We start from the raw sequence: 13,535 nt of genomic DNA on the forward strand, positions 1-13,535 counted from the left end.
CCTGCGCCAAGGCCACATGGTGCCATTCCCGCCGCGGAGAGGGCAGGACGGAGAAGGGGCACGCACTTTTGCGCGGGCGCCCTCGTGCCCGCGAATCCCCTCGCCCCACAACCGCTCGCCGTCGACCACCTCCCTCCCTCCCCTCTCCCCCCCCCCCTTGTATGCCCATCTCGCACCTCGCCTGCACTGGCCCTCCCCTCGCTGACACGACCTTCGCTCCTGCGCCGGCTGCGCTGCCCGCCCCTCTCCCTCCCTTGCCCCCGCCCCCCTCTGCCCCCCCACTCTCACACACAGATATGGTCGACTTTCAATTCGACACGCTTTCTTGGTTCCTCCTCAGTGCCATCGGTGTCACTGCCCTGGCCCTTCGCTACCGCAACGGTCTCATGAGCCCCCCGGATCTGACCTTCTCGCGCTCCTCGCGCCAGGCCCTGCCAGTTGAGGGCACGCGTCTTGAGGTTCGTCCGGTGTCCCCCCGCCCTCTTACTCCCCGCCCCCACTTTGACGACACCGGACCGTGGACACACACACACACACACATCTACATATCTGCTGCTCCCTGCTTGTCCTCCTCGCTCGCCTTCCCCCTTTCCTTCGTCCTGTCCTGACCCCCGCCACCTCCTCGCATCCACCCCTGCGGGGAACTCAAAGGGCGAGACCGCCACCTACCGGTCATCCTCCCTCCCTCGAGATGCACCCCTGATCAAGGAGATGATCGCCCCCCTGGCGCATGCCAAGACCCTGTACGACATGTTCCTCAATGGGCACTCGATCTCCCGGGACCGCCCGTGCCTGGGCCAGCGCCGCCTTGGTGACGAGTCGGCCCCCTTCGAGTGGCGTACCTATCATGAGACTCTCGTCCAGATGGAGGGTCTCGGTGCCGGTCTCACCAAGCTCGGTGTCCCCACTGGCCAGGGCGAGGGTGCTTCCATCGGCATCTTCATGCGCAACCGCCCGGAGTGGACTATCGGCGAGTTCGTGCGTGTCCCATCCTAAAAGTCCCCCGCCGGGTGGCCGCGCTCGCCTCCGCTCCGCCCCCCCCCCCTCGCCTCTTTTGTTGCCGCCTCTCGGCGCCTCGCCATCCCCCTAACCCTGCCCTGTTCCTCGCTTCGGGTCCCCCTGCCGATCCTTCCCCTCGCTCTCTCCCATGCTCCCTCGCCCCCTGTGGCCTGCCCCGGCATGCGGCGCTCCTCCCTGTCCTCGCCCCGGGGGGCTGGCTCCAGTCTTGCTACCTGTACAGCCGCTCGCTGATCCCGATCTATGACTCCTTCAAGTGTGACCAGCTGAAGCCCATCATCCAGGGCCAGGCCATGCGTGCCATCATCGCCACCTCGGCGCAGATCGACATCCTGCTCGCCGGTCGCGAGGAGTTCCCCTCGCTGACGATCTTGGTTTGCGTTGATCCGTGCGTGTGCCTCCTTGCGTCTCTCTCTCTCTCTCTCTCCCCCCCCCCACTCCCCTGAGCTGGGGCCGGATGTCTTTTTTTTTATCCTCCACTTTGGCTCTGACTTGTTGAGACCACGCACCCGCGCGTGCCCTCCATATAACACACACACGCGTGCCCGTAAAATCGCCTGTACAGGATCACCGAGAGCCAGCGCGCCCTCTCTACCGAGAAGGACCTTCGTCTGATGACCTTCGACGAGGTGGTTCAGCTCGGCAAGGACAACCCCCTCCCTCACCAGCCCCCCTCGTTGGACGATGTGGCTGTGGTCTGCTACACTTCCGGCACGACCGGCACCCCGAAGGGCGCCATGCTGACGCACGGCAACATCATGGCCGTCATCGCCGCCGTCTTCTACGACTTCCCGATGACCGTCCAGCCGGACGCCAATGACCGCTACCTGTCCTACCTCCCGCTGGCGCACATGCTGGAGCGCATCATCCATTTGCTGGTCTTCTCGGTGGGCGCCAAGATCGGCTTCTACCGCGGTAGCGTGCTCCAGCTCCCGGCCGACATGGGTGCGTATTGGTCCCCCCCCCCCCCCCCTGTCTTTCCCCCTTCGTCGCCATTTTCGTGCACCTCTGTGCCTGGGGCTGAGGAGGGTCTGCGGCACCTCCGCCGGGGAGAGGGCGCGCGTGGGAAGGGGACACACCCCGCCGATTTGACTTGCCACAAGCCTCCCCCTCTCAGGACGTTTTCCCCACTGACACGGCACCATCTGCCCCGGCTGCGCCTGGCCCGCCCGCCCCCCCCCCCCCCCCCTCGCCCTGGCTCACAGAGCTCCTCGATCCGACGTACTTCGTTTCGGTGCCGCTCATGCTCAACCGTGTGTACACCCGTATCATGGCGACTGTCGAGAACTCGGGCTTCATCAAGCGCTCGATCTTCCACCTGGCTTATCAGCAGAAGCTGGCCCTCCTGGATCGCGGCATCATTCGCCGTGATACCATTTGGGATCGCTTGGTCTTTGACAAGATTCGTGTTCGCTTCGGCAAGAGCTTCAAGGGTACGCTTCTGTCGGTGCCCCTTTTCCTCCCCATGCTCGCTGGTGGCCTCCTGCGCACCAAAAAAAAAAAAAAAATAATGGGCCGCACGCCAGCAGCGGCAACGCCAGCCGAATGCTAACGCCCTTTTGCCTCCCTCTCTCCCTCTCCCCCTCCCCCTCCCCCTCCCCCTCCCTCTGCCAGCCATTGTCACCGGTGCCGCCCCGATTGCCCCCGAGGTGAAGAAGTTCTTCCGCATCGTTTGTGGCTGCCCCCTGATCGAGGGATATGGCCTGACGGAGACGTCGGCCGTGTCGACCCTGCAGCTGATCGGCGACTACAATGACGCCCACGTGGGGCCTCCCCTCCCCTGTGCGGAGGTCAAGCTGGTCGACGTGCCGGAGATGGGGTACTTCGCCTCGGACGAGCCCAACCCCCGTGGCGAGATGTACATCCGCGGCCCGTCGGTCTTCAAGGGGTACTTCAACGAGCCGGAGCTCACGGCCAAGGCCCTCACCGCGGACGGCTGGTTCCGCTCTGGGGACATTGCCGAAATCCTGCCGGCCGGGAACTTCCGCCTGATTGACCGGCGGTCCAACTGCTTCAAGCTGGCCCAGGGTGAGTTTGTGGCCCCGGAGCGCATTGAGAATGCCCTGGTCGGCGCGGGCCTCGTGGAGAATGTCTTTGTCTATGGCGACACCAGCCGGTCCATGCTGGTGGCCATCGTCGTGCCGGATATCGAGTCGCTCCGTGAGTGGGCCGCCGAGCGTGGCACCCCGGCCGAGTCGGTCACCCTGGCATCCATGGTCGACAACCAGGACCTCAAGCTGGCCATCGAGAAGAACATCCGCGCTGCGGCCCAGGCCCGTGGCCTCCATCGGATCGAGACCCCGGCTCGGATTACCCTGCACTCGGAGCCCTTCTCCGTGGAGAATGGCCTCCTGACGCCCACCTTCAAGCTTCGTCGGCCGGCTGCCACGGCGGCCTTCCGCTCGCAGATCGACGAGATGTACGCGGATCTGGCGCGCAACCCGCCCAAGCGCCCGACCTCGACTGCTGGCAGCGGGACTCAGGCCGCTGCCGCGGTTCCCTGCGGCGCCTCCAAGGCCGACTAGAGCGCAGAGAGGGGGGGGGGGGGACACGCGCGCGCATGGATTCGTATGTGTGTGTGTGTGTGTGTGTGGCCACACATCTGTGTGCGTATGTATGTATGTATGTGTGTGTTTGTCCTTTTTCGTCCCGGAAAACCCACCACATACACACAAAGGAGAGGGAGGAGGAGACCCCAGGGCCGAGGGGAGGAGAATGTGACGGCGCGCGCGCGCGCGCGGCGCCCCGACGACACACATGTAAGTGGCATGGCAGCGGCATGGGGAAAGGCAAGAGCGGACACGACGATGGCCCTGTGTCCTCCCATGGCGCTCGCTGCGCGCCCCTCCTCGTCTATTCCTCTCCACATGCCTTTGCACCCTGCCTCCTGGATGTGTCTTTCCTCTTCCCTCACTCTTGCTTCCTTCCGCGTGCGCGAGCGCGCTCGCGCATGTGCAACCTCTCCTCTCCTACGAGATAAGGATGTCTAAATAAAAACATATGTTTGTTCACCAACATGTGCATGCACGGCAGCAAGTGGGTCTATCTGTGTGTGTGTGTGTGTGTGAGAGAGAGAGAGAGAGAGAGAGAGAAAGGAGCAAGAAGGTAGCCACAGCGGGCGTCGCAGCGGATCACCCACTCGGCAGTAAAGACAGAGCCCGGGCCCGTTCAGCGCAGAGAAAGAGGAGGACATCTTAGTCCTCCTGGACACCCAGAGGTGCAAAGGACGACTGCCCCCCCCCTCCCCCCCCCAGACACACACATATCTTGCACTTGGCTGGGGATCAACCCTGCGTGACTAGGACGACGGGGAGAAGCACGCCGATCAGGGTCGTGGAAAAAGTAGGCGGCCTGCGCAGAGCGGCCCACGATAAGAAGACGGTCCGCCCGTCGGCCCCAAGCACCCGGCACGGGCTCGGCCCCGCGGCAGGGCACCCAAGCCAGAAAGCAGGTCCTAAATCATTGAACTAAATGGGCTCCCTGTCCCGTGACATGGCGTGATCAAGGCCGACAAATCAACCAGCCCTCCTCCATGTGTCTTGCCCATCCCCTGCCCTTCGGTGCGGATGTGTCCGTCTGCAAGTGCGTGGGAGGGTGGCAAGGCTAGGAGGGCGCTGCCTAGTGCGAGGGGGAATTCTCACAGGAAGCATGTTACCAAGGGTGGGCGGGCGGGCTTGCGCACTGGTGCCTGCCCGCACGCGCTCCGCGGCCTCCAGGTTGTTTCTGCGTGTGGGGTATCGCGAGCCGGGGGGTTACGCGACTCTCGTGGGGGCGGGGGCGGGGGCGGGGGGGTGAGAGGGGCCGTTCCCTTGTCCCCCCCCCCCCCCCCCCCCCCCTGGTGCGCGGGCTGAGGCGCCGGGGTCGGGGAGGGTCCCCAACGCCGAACATCTGTGCCAACCAACCGGCCGAGGCTCGCCCAAGTCGCCGCGTCCCGTTTTGGCCGGGCAGCCCACCCGAGGATTGGGGGGACCTCGGGGACAGGGAGAGAACGAGAGAGAGAGAGAGAGAGAGAGAGAGAGAGAGGGCGAGAGAGAGGGCGAGAAAGAGGGAGTAACATCGGGGAACTCAACACCTCCGGGACATGCCACGGATGAAGTCACGGTTCTTGGGCTGGCGTGGCGCATGGGGCCGCCTGCTCCCAGGGGTCGACTAGATTGTGGTTGGCATACTCTCCTCCTCTCTGTGTGGCCTTCCCTCTTCTCTGTCCCCTCCCTCGCTCCTCTTCGCGCCCGCCCCCTCTGTCGCGATCTCCCCCCCCCCCTCGCGCAGTCCCCCCAGTCACCATGCTGTCCCGCTTCACCCACGGCGTCGTGAGCGCCACCCGCCAGCACGCCCGCACTGCGGTTCGTCCTCCCCTCCTCTGCTCTCCCCTGGCCATGCGTGCTCGTTTGGGAGGGATGGGGGAATGGCGGCCGTGCCGCCATGGCCACCATCGCCACCGCCGCTGCCGCTGCTGTCCTTTTTGAGGGTCTCGCCTTTCTTTCTAACCCAGGACTTTTTGCTTTTCCCCCCGGCCACACGTAGGCGCCCATGGCTGCCTTCTACTCTTCCAAGCCGGTGCGCCTGGGCCTCTTTCCCATTCCCCCGCCCCTTCGGCTCCGCCCCCCCCCTGCTCGTGCGCTCCTGCGATCTAACCACTTCCATGCACCTGTGCGGTCTCCTGTGTCTGCTGCAGTCCCCCCTGGCTCGTCTCGAGGAGCTCCGCGAGAAGGCTGCCCTCGGTGGCGGCCAGGCCCGCATTGATGCCCAGCACGCTCGCGTACGTTGCTCCCCCTCCTGGCCCCTCTCCCGCCGGTCCTCCTGTGGCCCGATACTGATTGCCTTCCCCCTTGCCTGCTCTGCACACAGGGCAAGCTCACCGCCCGCGAGCGCATCAACCTCCTTCTGGACCCCGGCTCGTTCCGCGAGACCGACATGCTGGTCGAGCACCAGTGCTCCTCCTTCGGCATGGAGAAGAACAAGGTTCGCCGACCTGCTGACCCTGGGGTCTCCCCCCGCGCCCCCCTCTTCCGACAACCTGTCTGCCCGTCTCCCTCTCTCCCTCCCTCCCTCCCTCCTTCGCTCTTCTCCCCGCCTGCTCGCCGCTCACCCAGCCCGGCTTGCCCCTCGCGATTCGTGCCTTCCCTCTTATAGATCCCCGGTGATGGTGTTGTCACTGGCAGCGGTACTGTCAATGGTCGCCCGATCTTCGTCTTCAGCCAGGACTTCACCGTCTTCGGTGGTGCCCTGTCCAAGGCTTACGCTGGGAAGATTTGCAAGGTACGCTCGTGCTTCCCTCCTCCCCGCCAAAAGGGCGGGCGGCACCCGTGGAAACCCGGCCCCGCGCATGTCTGTCCCTCAGCCCTATCCTGACAGCCCCGTGCCCCGACTCGCCGGTCCTGCCTCTCTCTCTCTCGGGCCCTGTGCCTGTCTGCCTGTCCCCCCTCCCCCCACTGGCGCCAAAGATCATGGATAAGGCCATGTCCGTTGGTGCCCCTGTCATCGGCCTCAACGACTCCGGTGGCGCGCGCATTCAGGAGGGTGTCGACTCGCTGGCCGGCTATGCTGATATTTTCCAGCGCAACGTCATGGCCTCCGGTGTCATTCCCCAGATCTCCCTGATCATGGGTCCCTGCGCCGGCGGTGCGGTCTACTCTCCGGCCATCACCGACTTCACCTTCATGGTCCGCGACTCTTCCTACATGTTCGTCACTGGCCCGAACGTCGTGAAGACCGTCACCAACGAGGATGTCACCCAGGAGGAGCTCGGCGGTGCCAAGACCCATACTTCCAAGTCCGGTGTCGCGGCCCTCTCCTTCGACAACGATGTCGAGGCCCTGGCCCGGTACGTGCACATTGAGCACTTGCCCCCCCTCCGCGTGCTCTTGCTGAGCCTCCCATCTTGCCGCCATCCCGGCCCCTCCCCCCCGCCCCCCCCCCCCCCCCCTCCTCTGACATGCCCCTTCTCTTGGCCTCAGCCTGCGCGACTTCATCGACTTCCTGCCGCTCTCCAACACCGAGAAGCCCCCTCAGCGCGCCACTCTGGACCCGGTCAACCGCGATCTCTCCTCCCTCAACCACATCGTCCCCTCGGACCCGACCAAGGCCTACGACATGAAGGACATCATCACCAAGATCGCCGATGACAACACCTTCTTCGAGGTCATGCCCGACTATGCCAAGAACATTGTCATCGGCTTTGCCCGCATGGACGGCAAGACCGTGGCCGTGGTCGGCAACCAGCCCATGGTGGCCTCCGGCTGCCTGGACATCAACGCCTCTGTCAAGGCCGCCCGGTGGGTGCGCTTCTGCGACGCCTTCAACATCCCCATCATCACCCTGGTCGATGTGCCGGGCTTCCTGCCGGGTGTCAACCAGGAGCTCAACGGCATCATTCGCCATGGTGCCAAGCTCCTGTACGCCTATGCCGAGGCCACCGTCCCCAAGATCACCGTCATCACTCGCAAGGCCTACGGTGGTGCCTACGATGTCATGGGCTCCAAGCATCTGCGCGGTGATGCCAACTACGCTTGGCCCACCGCCGAGGTGGCCGTCATGGGCGCCAAGGGTGCCGTGGAGATCATCTTCCGCAACCGCTCCCCCGAGGAGCTGGCCTCCCTGGAGGCCGACTATGTGGAGAAGTTCGCCAACCCCTTCGAGGCCGCTCGTAAGGGCTACATCGACGATGTCATCCAGCCGGCCGAGACCCGCGCGCGCATCATCGAGGACCTGGCCGTCCTGGAGCGCAAGAAGATCTCCAACCCCTGGAAGAAGCACGGCAACATCCCCCTGTAAAGCAGCAACGGCAGAAGCGTAGCACCAACACCGGGTAGCCGGACTTGTCCACGCGCGCGCGCGCGCGTGTGCGTGTGTGCGTGCGTGCGCCTGCATGTGTGCGTGTATGTCTCCCCGCCAAAGGGGGGGCGGGGCTCTCTGTCATGTCCCTCCCTTGCTTTGGTGGTCGTCAGCCGACAGGGGCTCAGGGGGGTGGGGCCGCCGCTCTTTTCAAACACAGGAGCACATGTGTCTACACTGTGGCGGGTGTGCCCGCGACTGTGTGCGTGCATTCCACCGCGCACGCACGCCTGCGCACACCTGAAGCCCCGGCCCCGCCACCATCTGCCATCCCATCCGCCGCCCCTGCCCCGGCAACGCAAACCGGCAACACGCGCACACACACCCACCCTGCTGCCAACACAGGCCAACATCTATATGCCGGTGTACATGCGTGTGTGCATGTGTGCTCGTTGCTCTCCGGCTCCGTGTCGCCCTCTTGAATTCCCCCCTTAAAAAAATACACGCGCTATCATGTGTCAAATCCCTCTGCGTATGGGGGGGGGGAGGGGGGAGAGCGTCCTCCTCTCGCTGTTTGGCCTTGTCGGCCAGCTCTTCTCCCGATGGGGCGCTTCTTCTTCTTCCTCTTTTCCACGAAGACAACACCCACCTAATCATTGTCGTCCCTCCGCGTGCCTCTCTCTCTATCTCTCCCTCTTGCTGTCCCGGTCAGCAGTGCCATCTGCCTCGAGACAAATGTGTGCGCGCTCTCAAGAAGACACATGAAATCACACCAGGGCCCGGGCAGAGGGGCGGGGGGATGGACACAGGGAGAAACATACACTCTAGGGGGGATAATATAGTGGGTATTTCAAGGACAGGGGGGGGGATGTATGTTTGTGGGTGGGGCGCGCAGGAAGCAGGGGCAGGGGGGGGAGGGATGTGGTGCGTAGGTGACGAAAAGAAAAGGAGCACAAACACCGGAAGGAGAGACAAAAGGACGGGCACAGAGGCGAAAACCGTGGCCGAGTCAGGCCGCCAAAGGAAAGAGGATAAGGCAGGGATGGCAGGCTGAGGAATTGGCCAAAGAAAAGTCTCGCTTTTGAGGGCCTCCACATGTGCCCCAGGGGACGTTCCGAGGGGGGGGGGGGGGGGGGGGAAGGGGGGAGACGGAAAAAAGGGACCGCCCTTGGCAGATGCACCCCCCCCCCCCCCCCCCCCCCCCCGCGCCTCCGCCCCTTGCTCACGCATTCCGGCAGAGTCGCCCTCAAATGTCGGAGTGCATCCCGTCATCGGCAAGGACAAGTCGGGCGGGCGGTGCCCGGGCGGCAACAGGCGCAGCAGAGGCAGCGGCAGCCCCGGCCTCTCCGGCGACCAGGCGCCGCGGCGGCGGCGGCAGGATGTCGTCCGGAGGGGGCTTCGATGGCCGGGGAGGTGGACCCCGGCGGCGGCTCTTGGCCGCCGGGGCCGTATTCAATGGAGTCGCAAAGGAATCGTCGAAAACATCGCCAGTGCGCAGGGAATTGATCAGGGCATCTAGTTGGCCATCTCCCTGGACATCGCCGGAAGGCGGCTCGGCCTTCTTGATCTCCCGGGCCAGAGCCCGAGCCATGTCCTTCGGGTTGAAGTCCTTCGGCAGGCCGGCGGCCTTCTCCTCGGGCTTGCGCTTGCGCTCCAGGGCAAGGCGCCACTCGGCCAGGTCGTTGCGTGCCTCGGTCCACTGAACGCCAAAGCGCCAGAAGACACTGAAGAACTCCTCCGGGGTGACGGAATTGGGATCCTCCCCGAAGAGGGTGGCCTGCTCGGTGAGCAGGTTCCGCGCCTGGTCAAAGGCCTTCTCCATCTTGGCCAGGGCCTTGGAGCTTTCATCGTAGAAGGGACGCATGACCTCCAGGAACCGACGCACATCGGCCGGGGCGGCATCGGGCCCGCCGGCCGCCGAGGAGGCCATCTTGTCGAAGGCCTCCAGCTCGGCCTCCAGTTGGTTGACACCACGCCGGAGGAAGGTCATCTCGGCCTGCAGGGTTGGCAGCGAGACGCGCACCGCCTCGGCCGCCGGCTCGAGCTCCTCCACAAAGGCCATCAGGGCAGGATAGCGTGTCTCCACCACCTCCACCAGGAAGTGCAGGAGCGTGTGTCGATCAAAGTCCGCGTGCGAACTGCGCGTGTCGGAGAGCTACGGGACGTGCGGGAGGGGGCGGACGAGAGTTAGCTTGTTTGTCTCGCTCCATGGCCAGCTGGATCCTTCCGCAGCCGGGATCCCGACAGACCGGGTTCTAATGGCGGAGGAGGAGACGGCACGACAGCTGGCCGTACCTTGAGCAGCGCATCAATCTTGAAGCCATAGGCACCGCCACGGAAACCGGTGTTCAGATAATTCCCCACGGCTAGAATGAGCTCCAGGACCTGGCGGAACATGACCGCCGAGGAAAGGGCCGAAGAGCCGCCATTGATGCGAGCAATGTCGCGGGCGCACTCGCTGCTCTTCTCGGCGAACGTCCGCCGGAAGCTGATGCTCTCCAAGCGCCCCTGGAAGCGCTGGATCTTGCTCACCTGCGGGAGAGAGAGAGAGAGAGAAAGGGGAGGGGGCAACGCGAAGTGCAAGCCGTTTGCACGGGGGAGAGAGAGAGAGGGAGACAAGGGATTGAGGGAGGGGAAGCACCGAGGTGAGTAGGTGCCCGGTCGCAACGGATCATCCATGAAGCCAGGATGAGAGGAAGAAAAGGAACAAGGAGCGTGGTACGCACCTCCCAGAAGAATTTCTCGCAATCGCCCAGCTGATCGAAGTTGTCGATGTGCTCACGGATGAGGGTGATCTCCTCGTCGGTCGGGACAAACTTCAGCAGCTGCTCCGAAATGTCCGACTCGATGAACCCGGCATCCAAGAGGGTGATCTTGGACAGGAGCTCGGCACGTGGGAGCTTGGAGTTCTTGAGCAAAATCACTGCACGCCGAGCGGGGAGGGAGCAAAAGCGCCACAGGCAGGTCAGCAAAGGGTGATAGCGGCACTCGCGGCAGGGCGCGCAAAGCAAGTGAAAGCCCGGGGCCGGATTCCGATTTGGACTCGGACTCAAGCGACCAGGCAGGCAGGTGGGCGCGCATCAACGCACGGCAGTTTTGCGACCGACGGCCATCGATGACACAGATCTCGCGGGGCTTCTCCTCGGCTGAGGCGCCGCCGGCGGCACCATCGGCCGACTCGGACACCGGCTTCACATACACCGAGAAGAGGTTCTCCATCTCGTCGTATTGGGGCCGGAGAACGCGCAACGGGCCCTGATCGGACAAGTGCGACCAGAGGGTCTTGTCGATGGCGTGGTTCGGGATTTTGGTCCAGTTGAAGGCCTTCAGGGGCTTTTGCGACAGCTTGGCCGGCTTGTTTGGACGGGCCGAACGAGCGGCCGCCCCGGCACCGGGCATCCCCGGGGGAGGAGGCGGCGGCGGCGGGCCACCCCCACCACCCGGCAGGGGAGGCGGCGGCGGCGGCGGCGGCCCCCCGGCAAACCCAGGCAGGGGCGGAGGCGGAGGCGGTGGCGGACCACCGCCAGGCAGTGGCGGCGGCGGGGGCGGCGGCGCGCCACCAGCAAATTCCGGCAGTGGCGGAGGGGGCGGCGGCGGCGCGCCCGTGGGGAAGGTCCCGGGCATCGGCGGCGCCGGTGGCGGACCGCCGTCCGAAGCAGCGGCCTTTTCCAACTCGGCCTTTGCCTCAGCCAGGGCCTGGGGAGAGGGGGGGGGGGCGGAGGGGCGGAGGGGGAGGAGAAGGAGCGAGACACCGGAGGACCGTGTTAGCTTGGTTAGAGGAATGACCCAAAAGAAAAAGGGGAGATTTTCAGAAGCCCCCCAACAACGGGGGGGCAGGCACAGGGAGGAAAGCACCTTCTCGGAAAACTCCTTCAGAAGCTGCTCGATGTCCTGGTTTTCGGCGCCCAGGCGCTCGCGCACAAAGGCCGCAATCTTGTCGATCTCCAGCTGCGAAGCGCGCAGCTTCAGCTGGGCCTCCGGGTCGGCGGCAGCGGCCCCGGCGGCGTCCGACGGAGTGGCCGCCGGCTTCTCCTCCAGGCCCTCGACACCTTGGCTGGCCAGACGAGCCCACCGCTGGACCAGGGCCTGGATGCCATTGGCCGACAAGGCACCGGCAATGGCCGAGGGCGTGAAGTCGTGCGGCATCAATGCGGCCGTGGCCTCCGGCAGTGGATCGCCCGATTGCGGGTCACGCGGGACAATCACATACTCGGCCAGCTGCAACACCAGGCGGATGTAGTGCGGCCGCCGGACAATGCCACCCGGCATGGACACCAGCCGTCGGAAGAAGGCCACCCAGCACTCGCCCGAAGAGGGGGTAAACTGCACCGCCCGATCGAGGACCTCAAACATGGAACGCGTGTCCGAGAGATTGACCGAGGCGGGGAAGAAACCGCTGGACTCATCGGCCTCCGGCCAGTCCGGGACCTCCCGGAGGGCGGTGTGCGCGTCGCCAAGGTGCGGAGCCGCCGCCTCGCCGGCCTCGGCCGTCTCGCCACCGCGATTCTCCGTGCCCGGGCCGGCCGCCAGCAGCGAAGCCGTCGCCATGCCGGATGCCTCATCGATCGGGGCATCCGGCCGATCATCGGCGTCAGGCTCCTCCTCGCCCTCATCGCCGACAGGCAGGGCGGTGGGTCGAATGGTCTCATCCAGCTCCATGGCCAGCTGGTGCTCATCGAGGGCCAGGCGCCGGAGGAAAATCTGACACTGGCGCCGGACGATGGGGGTACTGACCCGGCGGAAGGACTCCGCATCCAGGGCCTCGGCCATGCGGGCCAGGAACTCCGGCGATTCGGCCGACGTGTCGGTCAGAGACCCGGCCACCGGGACTTGATCCACGCCACCGGCCCCGGCCGGACCGAGGGCCAACAAATCGGAGCTCATGCGCGGGCGCGATCCCTCCGGCAGGAAGTCCCCATTCAACAGGCGAACCATGTCCAAAACACCGGCATCGCACAGCTCGGCTCGGAGCTCCACACGGATGAGCAGCGAATCGCGGCACGGGCCGAAGGTGATCAGGGCATTGATCAGGGACAGGACCGAGGCCGCCAGCAGGGGCAGGCGCTCGGACACGGCGAAGGACAGGATTTGCACCAGCGGGCCGAGCCGGCCACGCCGGGGCCCGGTCATGACACACATGCGTGCCGACAGGCCGTACAGGGCGTCCAGCACGCGCGGATGCCGGCTGGGCGACATGCACAGGGCTCCCAGGATTTCCAGGGCCATGGACACCGTCTGGCTGCCACGCAGGGCGGACCGGCCCGCGAGGGCGGGCATCTGATCGGTGCTGCTGCCGCCGGCCGTGGCCACGGCCAGATCGCCCGGGTCCCCGGGGCTGGCGGGAAGGCGCCCGCGCGAGGACACGGCCACCGGCGCCGCGGCATGGTAGTACCGGAGTTCATTGGCCAGGATGACCACGGCGTCTTCGGAGTCGGCCACCCGCGCAAAGCCAAGGGCATTGTTCATGAGGGACTTCAAGCCGCGCAGGGCCAGCTCATCGTGATTCAGGGCGCGGGCCTCATCGCGGAGGTAGATCAGCAGCTCGGAGATGCCGCCAAGATCGTCAAACTCCCGGATCCAACTGATCGGCTGTGCTCGCAGCGAGACAACCATCCACTGGAGCAGATCCGAGGAGGGCCGCGAGCTGAGGGCATTCACCACGAACTTAATTTCGTGCGAGCGCTCGGATTGCTGTCCAGACGGACGTGCGGGCGTGCGGGCGTGCGGGCGTGGGGGCGTGGGGG

The 13,535-nt window shown here is 65.4% G+C and overlaps 3 protein-coding genes across 3 annotated transcripts in view; 2 read left to right on the top strand and 1 right to left on the bottom strand.

Annotated features, from left to right (window-relative positions):
- The first annotated feature begins 275 nt into the window (after nucleotides 1–275).
- On the top strand, nucleotides 276–3,583 carry H696_01210 (hypothetical protein). Its single transcript, XM_009495095.1, has 6 exons — nucleotides 276–458; nucleotides 652–978; nucleotides 1,224–1,405; nucleotides 1,583–1,962; nucleotides 2,223–2,450; nucleotides 2,632–3,583. Exons 1-6 carry the CDS (start codon nucleotides 297–299, stop codon nucleotides 3,540–3,542), a joined length of 2,190 nt encoding a protein of 729 aa, XP_009493370.1. The 5' UTR covers nucleotides 276–296; the 3' UTR covers nucleotides 3,543–3,583.
- A 1,583-nt stretch (nucleotides 3,584–5,166) lies between these two features.
- H696_01211 (propionyl-CoA carboxylase beta chain, mitochondrial) lies at nucleotides 5,167–7,873 on the top strand. The gene is made up of 7 exons (XM_009495096.1): nucleotides 5,167–5,360; nucleotides 5,542–5,574; nucleotides 5,693–5,776; nucleotides 5,866–5,979; nucleotides 6,151–6,276; nucleotides 6,462–6,841; nucleotides 6,975–7,873. The coding sequence occupies exons 1-7, from the start codon at nucleotides 5,301–5,303 to the stop codon at nucleotides 7,789–7,791; spliced, it is 1,614 nt and encodes a 537-aa protein (XP_009493371.1). The 5' UTR covers nucleotides 5,167–5,300; the 3' UTR covers nucleotides 7,792–7,873.
- Nucleotides 7,874–8,972: 1,099 nt separating this feature from the next.
- H696_01212 (hypothetical protein) overlaps nucleotides 8,973–13,535 on the bottom strand; it is a 5,325-nt gene continuing 762 nt past the window's right edge. Inside the window, exons 2-6 of the mRNA XM_009495097.1 lie at nucleotides 11,647–13,482; nucleotides 10,881–11,487; nucleotides 10,518–10,714; nucleotides 10,087–10,323; nucleotides 8,973–9,946 (exon numbers count right to left, since the gene is read on the bottom strand). Of these exons, the coding sequence (XP_009493372.1) occupies nucleotides 9,038–9,946; nucleotides 10,087–10,323; nucleotides 10,518–10,714; nucleotides 10,881–11,487; nucleotides 11,647–13,482 (3,786 nt within the window). The 3' untranslated portion in view covers nucleotides 8,973–9,037. The remainder of the gene's footprint in view (nucleotides 9,947–10,086; nucleotides 10,324–10,517; nucleotides 10,715–10,880; nucleotides 11,488–11,646; nucleotides 13,483–13,535) is intronic.

The sequence above is a fragment of the Fonticula alba genome (assembly GCF_000388065.1).
Source record: "Fonticula alba strain ATCC 38817 unplaced genomic scaffold supercont2.2, whole genome shotgun sequence".
Taxonomy (NCBI): Eukaryota; order Rotosphaerida; family Fonticulaceae; genus Fonticula; species Fonticula alba.

What these genes read in the sequence shown, in the direction of transcription:
- H696_01210 (XM_009495095.1), top strand. Translation starts at nt 297, where the DNA reads ATGGTCGACTTTCAATTCGACACGCTTTCTTGGTTCCTCCTCAGTGCC. An exon ending in TTGAGGGCACGCGTCTTGAG is followed by an intron (nt 459 to 651) that starts GTTCGTCCGGTG and finishes GGGAACTCAAAG; the next exon opens with GGCGAGACCGCCACCTACCG. An exon ending in AGTGGACTATCGGCGAGTTC is followed by an intron (nt 979 to 1,223) that starts GTGCGTGTCCCA and finishes GGCTGGCTCCAG; the next exon opens with TCTTGCTACCTGTACAGCCG.
- H696_01211 (XM_009495096.1), top strand. Translation starts at nt 5,301, where the DNA reads ATGCTGTCCCGCTTCACCCACGGCGTCGTGAGCGCCACCCGCCAGCAC. An exon ending in TCGGCATGGAGAAGAACAAG is followed by an intron (nt 5,980 to 6,150) that starts GTTCGCCGACCT and finishes TCCCTCTTATAG; the next exon opens with ATCCCCGGTGATGGTGTTGT. An exon ending in GATGTCGAGGCCCTGGCCCG is followed by an intron (nt 6,842 to 6,974) that starts GTACGTGCACAT and finishes TCTTGGCCTCAG; the next exon opens with CCTGCGCGACTTCATCGACT.